Source organism: Morus notabilis, unplaced genomic scaffold (assembly GCF_000414095.1).
Source record: "Morus notabilis unplaced genomic scaffold, ASM41409v2 Scaffold979, whole genome shotgun sequence".
In the NCBI taxonomy this organism is placed as follows: Eukaryota; Viridiplantae; Streptophyta; class Magnoliopsida; order Rosales; family Moraceae; genus Morus; species Morus notabilis.
Window position 1 is genome coordinate 87,052 of NW_010360739.1, and position 10,768 is coordinate 97,819.

A 10,768-nucleotide genomic window follows, 5' to 3' on the forward strand; every position below is an offset into this window, starting at 1 on the left:
AGGCATCTTATATAGACAAAGTGTTGTCTAGGTATTCGAGGTCCAAGAAAGGGAATTTGCCTTCTAGGCATGGTATTCACCTTTCTAAGGAACAATGTCCAAAGACTCCACAACAGGAAGAAGATATGAGATGGTATCCCAACGCTTCGGCTGTAGGAAGCCTTATGTATGCCATGTTGTGTACAAGACCAGATATCTGCTATGCAGTGGGAGTGGTCAGTCGCTACCAGTCCAACCCAGGATTAGATCATTGGGTTGCAGTAAAGTGTATTCTCAAGTATCTTAGGAGAACGAGAAACTATATGTTGATATATTCCGGAGAAGATCTGTCTCTCACCGGATACACGGATTCTGATTTCCAATCGGATAGAGATAGTCGACGGTCGACATCTGGATCTGTGTTCACTCTTAATGGAGGAGCCGTGGTATGGAGAAGTATAAAGGAAAAGTGTGTTGCTGACTCTACCATGGAAGCTGAATATGTTGCAGCTTGTGAGGTCGCAAAAGAAGCTACATGGCTCAGGAAGTTCTTAACTGATATGGAAGTTGTTCCAGATATGGATAAGCTAATTAAGCTCTACTGTGATAACAGTGGAGCGATGACTAATTCAAAGGAACCTAGAAACCATATGAGTGCGAAACATATAGAAAGGAAATATCACCTGATCAGAGACATTGTGGATAGAGGCGATGTAGCGGTTCTAAAGATCGCGTCAGAGAACAATCTTGCTGACCCGTTCACCAAAACATTGCCATTAAATGTATTTGATCGGCACTTAGATGGATTTGAGATTAAAGATATGACACACCTGCTTTAAGACAAGTGGGAGATTGTTGGGAAAAGTGTCCTGGAAGCATGAGATGTAATAGGATATTTATTATTTAATTAATAAAAGAGTTTATTCATCATTTTATGAGCATATATATTTATGAATATTTTATGAATATCAAATGAAAATTCTGTGATTATTTATGTAACCTTAAACATTGTATATAAATGTTATATAGGAGAGGATAATGTTTAAGGATAATAATAAAAAACGTTGTTCATAATGAATTTAATTAAAGTTCAGAATCTTTAATTAAAACATTATTAATACATGCATTCCCATTTAGAATAGAACGGTGCTATCCGCACTGTTAATATGGTGAGATATTGAATGAGTGTATTTCGCATAATGAGATTGTGTGGAACAGGAACACAGACACAATATGAATTTCTAATAATTTCCATTAAGCATAGAAATTCTAATTAAGTCTACCGATGGCCATATATAGAATGATCTTAATCCTGAGTTCTTAACAAACTCCTATTTATTGATTTGTGTCTTTTGATTTACTCGGTATGAATTCTGAGACCCTGAATCCTATTCCTTGTATTTTGGAGACATGACGAAATAGGTAGCCGGGAATGTTATTATACGAGATGGAATCCATTCCTTCTTGAGAAAGAAGTAGATAAATAATTCTCTTGAGTGTTGATTCAGTACTTGGATTAGTAAGAGCACTCTGGTTCATGAATGTGTTTTATGAATCACTATCCATTAGAAAATCAATGGTACTCAAGGATGAAGATATAATTAGAGAGGTTAACGGATTCTACCTGACTCTAATTGTGAATTATTTATGGAGGATTGATCTATATGCAATGACTATATCAAATGGACACTTCATAGTTTAGAAGTAATTAATGTCTATAATTTCGAGAGTTCAATTCCAAGTTTATAGTAGAGTAACAATTGGAATTAATAGAATTAATTATTTAATTAGAATGTTAATTAATTATTAATTTTATTAGAGCTCAGGATTATAGGTACATTAGTCTCCGCGACGTCCTTGTAATTCTACCAGACACAAAGGACAAAATGGAAATTTTAGAATTATGGAATTCTAAAATTAAATACTCAGAAAATAATTAATTGAGAATTAATTATTATTTAAATAATGTGATTATTTAAATTTAAATCATGAACATAATTTAAATTTATCCTTTTAAACTTATTTGATAAGTTGTTCAATTTAGAATTCAAATTAATTTAAGTTTGACTTAAATTCGAATTTGAATTGAAATTGGACTACAGGATAAATGATGATTTTCTCTTCCTTCCCTACGTGCAATTGGCGCCACACACATGGATAGGAAACCATAGGGTGGCCGGCCACACAGAGATAAGGAAGAGGAGAATTTTTGTTCAAAATTCAAACAGGAGAGAGAGATTTGATTCCTTCCAGAAGTTGGACTTCTACTCTATAAATAAGAGATGATGAAAAATTGCGCGTGACAATTTTTTAACCTAATTTTTCGGGCTGGCCAAAAATTACATTATAGAGAGAAAGGAAAATTTTTTCTCCAAAAAAATTCCACATCGTGCATGCGTTGGTGTTTGTGGAAAATTCGAGTGTTTAATCAAACCTGTTTTAGTCTTGAGTGTGCCCACATACACGTGTACGTAGATTCAAGTAATTGACATGGAAGACTTTGGTTTTCTAAACACAAGGCTTTAGAGTAAGGATCGTTCGTGGTCAAAGAACTCAAGTTATCATTCGAGTCGGCCTCCAGGTGTTTTTTCTAATTGAGTTGTTGATGTATAAATTAATGTGATTAATTTAGTCGTGCATAAATTAATATAATCTATAAAGTATGTTAAAAGTTTGTGAAAATTTTTGTTATACTTGATCCGCCCTTTCGCACCACGCTTCCGCATCCGAATTCGATTCGGTTACCAGCAGTCATCATAATCCTGAGATGGATAATGAACCCGCATGCTTGACTTGTATCCTTTGATGTACCAAAAGGGGACATCTTGCTATTATGTAAAGGTACGCTTACCGGTACATTGAGGGTATGACTCATGTAAGCGTAGATTCGTTATTGATAAATAGTGGAACCCATAGCTCCTATAAAGAGTCAATAATATCGTCTTATGCATTATCCGTGGCTTAGAAAATATGAGTGCTCGACCATTAGACTACTCTGTGTTATCTAATGGTTTACTTTTTATAATGGTACAAATTGTGGTTTTCTGATGGAGTGGTAATGAAACATAAGATAAATATAACCGGGAAGGTAAAACGGACCTTGACCTTAAGTTGATTTGGATATCCTATGGGGATGATACACTAATATATTGAGTCATGGACGAGTGCTATTTAGAGCTTTGTAAATGTGCTATATAAATCGAGAGTGCAACTCTATGCTTTTAGTGGACTAGTGCCAGAGTTTTATAATCATAAGATGGACTTGTTGGTTTACAAGTAGCATTGTGATTATAAGAGCTTGATTTATATATGTCCATCGGGTCCCTTTGCTAGCTCACATATTTTCCTATAACGATACGGTGTATTTACTACATATTGGTAACTTGTGTTATTTCTGTAAAAGAGGTTCAAAGTTAATATGAGATTCGTTAATTAATTTATGAGTGATTTATCAGGTGAATTAATTGATAAATTTATTCTAGATAAATTGGTTGAATCAACTTTTCAAGTTGTTTAATTCATGAGTAATTTATTGGGTGAATTAATTGACAAATTAATTCTAGATAAATTGGTTGAATTAATGTTTCGAGTTGTTTAACTCATGAGTAATTTATTAGGTGGATTAATTGTTAAATTAATTCTAGAAAAATTGGTGGAATTATTGTTTTGAGAGTTATTTAATATGGAAAGACTATTATATGACTGTTTTGATCAGGTAACTTCCCTATTGGGCTGCTTGAATTAAAACTGAGGCTCTGTGCAAGTTTTCCATGTTGAAAAACTAGAAAAACAATTATCTCATGTTCAGACAGGTCGACTGGACCGGTCAATCGGTTCATGAAAGATAGGTCGACTAGTGAGTTATAACGTCCCTGTCACCGGTCGATTGGTTGTAACGCATAGCGCATGTTGACATGGAAAAACTTACTCTATAAGCGAGATAAACTTTAGGAGACTTAATTGTTACGGGTATATGACTTCTTAAACACTATAAATAGCCCAATAAGTTACATTATTCATTAGACCACTTGAGAGACATTTTGGGGGCTATTGGCAAAAGATTCCTGAGAGGAAAAATTATTTAATTCTCAAGAACAATTTTTCCTTTGGCTCTCTTGTGGTGGGAAGGAGTTCAAGAATAGCAAGGGGAGTTGAAGGACGTGTGCCCACCCACACTCCGATCATGGAAACAAGAATAGCAAAAGAAAACTAGTTTGTTGAGGCTCTTCCGGTAGTTGTTTAGAACACTTTGATCTGTTAGACGGGTTGTTTTCTAAATCTCTAAATGTATGATTTAGATCTTTAGTATTTATGTTATGTAGCATCATGAACGTGTTCTTGGTTGGCTTTGGCATTGATTTAAATTTTTTAAAATTCCGTTGAACACTCGATGCCTTATTTTCCATCAATTGGTATCAGAGCCATGGTTATTTGATCATGACTATGCTATGTACATAGATTTTTGATCTAAAAAATATCTCTTTTATGCTTGAATTGATATTTTAGAGAGTTGGCACTCTAGAGTTTCTATATATTTTTTTGTTATCATGAATATATGGTGAATGAATGATTAAATAATTATTATTGATTATTTTTTGTAAATTATCAGTGTTTTTTTATTATTTAATTTTTTGCCTGTTATGGTTTCTTAGAGTTTAGAATGGTTGTATAGCAATTTGTTCCTGGCTAGATAATTAGATGTACGGTCTATTATCGTCATTAGGTTTATTTTATTTTCTTTCGTAGGAATTTTGTAAACCGAAAAACGGCACATGAATTTTTAGGTAAAATTCTTAGAGGAGATTTATCACGGATCTTGAAGATGAAGGAGGTAAACGTTTCTAATTTTCATGGTTTATAAAATCGTTTTGTGTTTTGAATAAATTGAAAAACTATTTTGATTTCTGATTTTTCAGATTTTGGTGACAATTTTTCAAAATTGTCAAAAATCTGAAAAGTTCAGAAAATCTGGGTTATTCTCGCACAGACACCGGTCGACCTCTCTAGTTAGCCAGTTAGTATAAGGCGGTTGAACGGTAGAGTATAGTTACTCTATCTCCGGTCGACCGGACCTAACGTGGCAGCGCAAAAGTTTTACAGTTTTTGAGATTTTTTTCGACAAAACATGAAAAATAATTTTATGATAGCCAAAAATTTGTTCGTGATGAAGAATTCAAGGACAACCAGAAAGATTCAAGATGAATGATCGATATATGTTTCTATTATTCTTTGAAATCTTTATTTTTTCTTTTCTCTAGGATGGAACCATAATATTACGCTTATTATTATTATGCTTGTTGCTTAGCTTAATTGCTTTGTATGATTGCATATAATATGATTTGCTATATATGTGATAACATGTCATGTAGAATATGGAGTGCCGCTCATTAAAATTGTTCATGCATATTTTTAACATAAAACCTTGTTTTTTAAAAAATTGAGTAGGTGAGGGTTTTTGAAGAAAAGACCCATGGCTCCCATCGTTGGTCTGCATGTAACACATAGTGATACCGATCACTAGGAAGGGATTCATTAGGTACCAGTGTGGATCTTTGAGAGGATAATTTATTTTAACATATTTTATGGTTGTACACCCTAGGTGACAATTATAAAATATGGATCAAATAGTTGAAACGATGGTTATACACTCAAGATTAATTTAATTATCAATTTTCCGTAGTAGCTCTGTTAATTAAATTAATGGGCAAAGAAAATGATTATCAATATGTACTGGACAAAGCTAGATCCGGATGGTATATATTGATCGAGGGGATCCGTGTTTCTAACTAAACTTTGCATGATCTCTCCTCTAGGAGGCTTACAAAATTTTGTGTTGGGAATTATCCTTGTAAGGTTGTGATTTTTTTCAAGGTTTTGACACACAAACATATTGGTTGCATTATAATATGTATATATGTTTAATTACTAAATATTTATGCAAGTTTGTTTATATTAGATATATGAATATTTATTGTAGATTAAAATGTCTGCTAGCGCATTATCATCAATACTTAACAAACACACTTTAACTGGCAAGAATTTTACCGATTGGAAAAGGAACCTAAAGATCATCATAACCTTTGAGAAATTGAATTTCGTACTAAACACCCTTTGTCCTCCTGAACCACCTGTTGATGCTCCTAATGAGGTTTCTCTAGCGTATCAACGATGGAAGGACTATGACGATATGGCTCACTGTTACATGATGGCAAGCATGTCTGCTATGCTTCAAGCGCAACATGAAGATTACACAACTACTCGTCAGATTATGGATAATCTTGAGGACATGTTCAGTAGTCAAGCCGCTAAAAAACGTCGGGAAGCCCTGAGTAACCTCATCAATTGTAGACAGAAGGCAGGGTCTTCCATAAAGGAATATATGTTGAAGGTGATAAGCTATTTGGCTGATGCTCAGACCAATAGGGCTGACATCGATGCTGAGTCTCAATTGACCATGATCTTTGAGACTTTTTTGAAGGAGTATATTCCATTTAGGGTAACGTTTAATTTGAGCGCTAAATAGAATATAGCCTTGACAGAGTTGATGCAAGAATTTCAAAAGTTTGAGCAGATGATCAAGGGATCAACTATTATGGAGACCAACTTGGCTGAGGCATCTTCCTCCAAACCCTCTATAGGGAATGGAAAGAAGAAGCAAGGAGCCAAGAAAGAGAGTTCTTCAGTTCCGCCAAACAAGGACAAGAACAAGAAGAAGAAGAAGAACCCGAACAAGCTCAAATGCTTTCATTGTGGGAAAGTGGGGTACATGAAGAAAATTGCAAGGACTACCTAGCCTCTAAAGGCAAAAGAGGTAAGTGTGATCTTTTGATTGTGGAAGTATGTCTAGTTGAGGAATGCAGTGACAACTGGGTCATAGATTCTGGAGCAACTAATCATGTGTGTGTTTCTCTGTAGGGGTTCAAGAAAATGAGAAGTCTTCTAAATGAGAGCTTCACGTTGAGGATAGGCGATGAAACTCTTGTGTTGGCTGAAGCAGTGGGAGACGTCTATCTTTACTTTGATAGTTATAGGAGTTTATTTTTCTTAGACTCTTTTTATGTTCCTCAATTTAAGAGGAATCTTATTTATGTCGCTTGTTTATTTAAGGATTCTTATTCAGTTTCTTTTAATAATAAAGTTGTGATTCATAAAAACAAGTCTTGTATCTGTGATGGATGGAGGAAAAGAAATCTATATTTTATCAAACCAAAGATGGACTCACTGTTGAACATTGAAGTTGTTAATAACTCTAAAAGGCTAAAAACTTCTCACTCTAATGAGACATATCTTTGGCACTTGCGACTTGGTCACATTAGCCTTAATAGGATATAGAGATTGTTAAGGGATAAGCCTTTAAGTTCTTTAAAGGTTGGGTCATTATCCCAATGTGAGTCTTGTTTGGAGGGCAAAATGACCAAAAGACCATTTGGGTCTAAGGGCAATAGAGCTGAAGAGGTTCTTGAACTTACGCATAGTGATGTTTGTGGTCCCATGAACATCAAGGCGAGAATAGGGTATGAGTATTACGTCACTTTTATTGACGATTACTCAAGATATGGTTATGTGTACCTGATGCACCACAAAAGTGAAGCTTTTGATAAATTCAGGGAGTTTCGGGCTGAAGTAGAAAAGTAATTAGGTAAACCCATAAAGACACTTCAATCCAATCGAGGTGGACAATACCTCTCTGATGAGTTCACTGGATACTTATTAGAGAATGGGATTTTATCCCATTTGACTGCACCAGGCACTTCACAGCAGAATGGTGTAGCTAAGAGAAGAAATAGGATCTCGTTGGATATGGTATGATCCATGATAAGTTATTCGACATTGCCTATAATTTTCTGGGGATATGCTTGACAAACTACATGTTATCTTCTGAATAACGTGTCAACAAAGTTAGTTCCTAAAACTCCTCATGAGTTGTGGACGGGCAGGAAGACATCCTTGAACCATATATGTATATGGGGATGTCATGCACATGTCTTGGACAAGGAAGCAAACAAGTTGAAAGCACGTTCATAAGTGTACATTTTTGTAGGTTATCCGAGAAGGACGAAAGGGGGTTATTTCTATAACCCTAAGGAAAAGAAAGTCGTGGTTTCAACGAATGCAACATTTCTTGAGGAAAGTTATATGAACGACTTTAAGCCTCATAGCAAAGTGGCGCTTGAGGAAATGTCGTGTGATTTGGTTATACCGACAGTTCCTTAAGAAACAGATCGAATCAGGGTAGAAAAGGAAACCCAACAACAACCTAAGGGGCTTCAGCATAGTGGGAGGAGCAGGGATGAACTTGAGAGATTCATGGCTAATGGGGAAACCTTTTTGGTAGAATCTTTGGAACATGACATGGATCCTTATACTTACAAAGAAGCTATAGAGGATGTTCATGTGAAATTCTGGACAGGAGCCATGAAAGTTGAGATGGAATCTATGGATTTTAACCAAGTCTGGGAACTTATAGATCTTCCTGTTGGGATTAAGCCCATTAGGTGTAAATGGGTCTACCAGAGAAAAAGAAATGCAGATGGAAAGGTCAAAACCTATAAGGCTAGACTAGTAGCTAAGCGATACTCGCAAATGGAGGGTATCAACTATGAGGAAACCTTTTTGCCTGTAGCCATGCTTAAGTCCATATGCATTCTCTTATCTATTGCGGCTGCTCTCGACTACGAGATCTGGCAAATGGATGTCAAGATGGCGTTCTTGAACATCCATCTTGAGGAAAGTATCTCGCAGGATGTCGGGACTTAGGAGAAGCTAATTATGTTATGGGCATTCGGATCTTTAGAGATTGAAAGAACAAAATGATAGCTCTCTCCCAGGCTTCATACATAGATAAAATTCTCAAGAAGTATGCAATGCAGAATTTCAAGAATGGTGGGCAACCATCTAGGTCTGGAATTACTCTTTCGAATAGTGATTGTCCCAAGACATCTGAGGAAAGAGAATACATGGCAAATGTACCTTATGCTTCGGCGGTTAGGACCCTCATGTACGCAATGCTTTGCATACGACTGAATATTTACTCCGGTCAGGATCGTAAGGTGATATCAGTCGAATCCAGAACCTAACCATTGGGTAGCGGTCAAGCATATATTCAAGTATATTCAGAGGACTAGGAATTATATGCTAGTATATTCCGGGGAGGATCTAACACCTCCAGGATATACAGACTCGGATATTCAATCCTATTTGGATTCTACAAAATCGACTTCGGGTTCTATCCTTACTCTGGGAGGTGGTTTTGTCGTTTGGAGGAGTGTCAAGCAAACTTGCACTGCTGACTCAACAATGGGAGCCGAGTATGTGGCATCTAGTGATGCTTCGAAAGAAGCGCTGTGGCTTCGTAAATTTCTAATGGATCTTGAAGTAGTTCCCGGTGTGGATAAGCCAGTTCCCGGTATGGATAAGCCATTAAGACTGTATTGTGATAACAGTGTGGCAATAGCTAACACCACAGAATTAAGATATTAGAAAATGAGTCAGCACATAGACAAAAAGTATCATGTGATAAGGAGCTTTATTGAAGAACGACATGTGAAAATATGCAAGATCACATCGGAGGACAATAGGGATGACCCGTTCACGAAGGCCCTGCCGGCTAAGGCCTTTGAGAAACATGTCGAGGTTATGGGGATATGTAGCATGTCACATTTACTCACTTAAGTGCATGTGAGAGATTGTTAGCGTTTATGCCTTTAGGAATAAACGTAACAATGTTCTTTGAGACATTATGACTATTAATAAATATTTATTTATTTCATATATCCATACACTGTCGTCTTTATGTTCATATTAGTTGAATGTATGATAAGCAAACTGAAAGTCTGAGATTGTCATTCTAAATCTTTTGGGCATGCATGTAATGAGAAGAACATGCGGAATACAAGAATCTAAATATGATAGTCTAAATCATATGATCCACAATCAAGGGAATAATGTTGGGCACTTTATTCATGTTAAGATTGTTATGTTGTCTACTTCCTAACGGAGACAACTTGTCTTGGTCGTCGGAGGTGGGACTCCATGGGTAGAGACATTGATATAGTTTCTAGTGGTGAAATCTATATTGGGTCGGACAAAAGGTCAATTGTTTTAATTAATAATTACGTTTGTATAAAATAATTCACTTTTGACGAGTTATATGTGGTCATCTTAATCCTGAGATGGATAATGAACCCGCATGCTTGACTTGTATCCTTTGATGTACCAAAGGGAGACATCCTAACATTATGTAAAGGTACGCTTACTGGTACATTGGGGGTATGACTCGTGTATGTGTAGATTCGTTATTCATAGATAGTGGAAATCATAGCTCCTATAAAGAATCACTGATATCCTCTTATACGTTATCCGTGGATTGAAAAATATGAGCACTCGACCATCAGACTACTTTGGGTTATCTAATGGTTTACTTTTTGAAATGGTACAAATAGTGATTTTCTGGTGGAGTGGTAATGAAACATATGATAAATATAATCGGGAAGGTAAAATGGAACTTGACCTTAAGTTAATTATGGATATCCTATGGGGATGACACATTAATATATTGAGTCATGGACGAGAGCTATTCAGAGCTTTGTAAATGTGCTATATAAATCGAGAGTGCAACTCTAGACTTTTAGTGGAGTAGCGCTAGAGTTTTTAATCATGAGACAGACTTGTTGGTTTACAAGTAGTGTTGTGATTATGGGAGCTTGATTTATATATGTCCATCGGGTCTCCTTGATAGCTCGCGTAATTTCCTATAACGGTACGGTGTATTTCCTATATATTGATAACT

The 10,768-nt window shown here is 35.8% G+C and overlaps 1 protein-coding gene across 1 annotated transcript; it reads left to right on the plus strand.

The window, feature by feature from the left end:
• The first annotated feature begins 5,962 nt into the window (after positions 1-5,962).
• On the plus strand, positions 5,963-6,772 carry LOC112091432. The gene is made up of 2 exons (XM_024165101.1): positions 5,963-6,475; positions 6,551-6,772. The coding sequence occupies exons 1-2, from the start codon at positions 5,963-5,965 to the stop codon at positions 6,770-6,772; spliced, it is 735 nt and encodes a 244-aa protein (XP_024020869.1).
• The last annotated feature ends 3,996 nt before the right edge of the window (positions 6,773-10,768 follow it).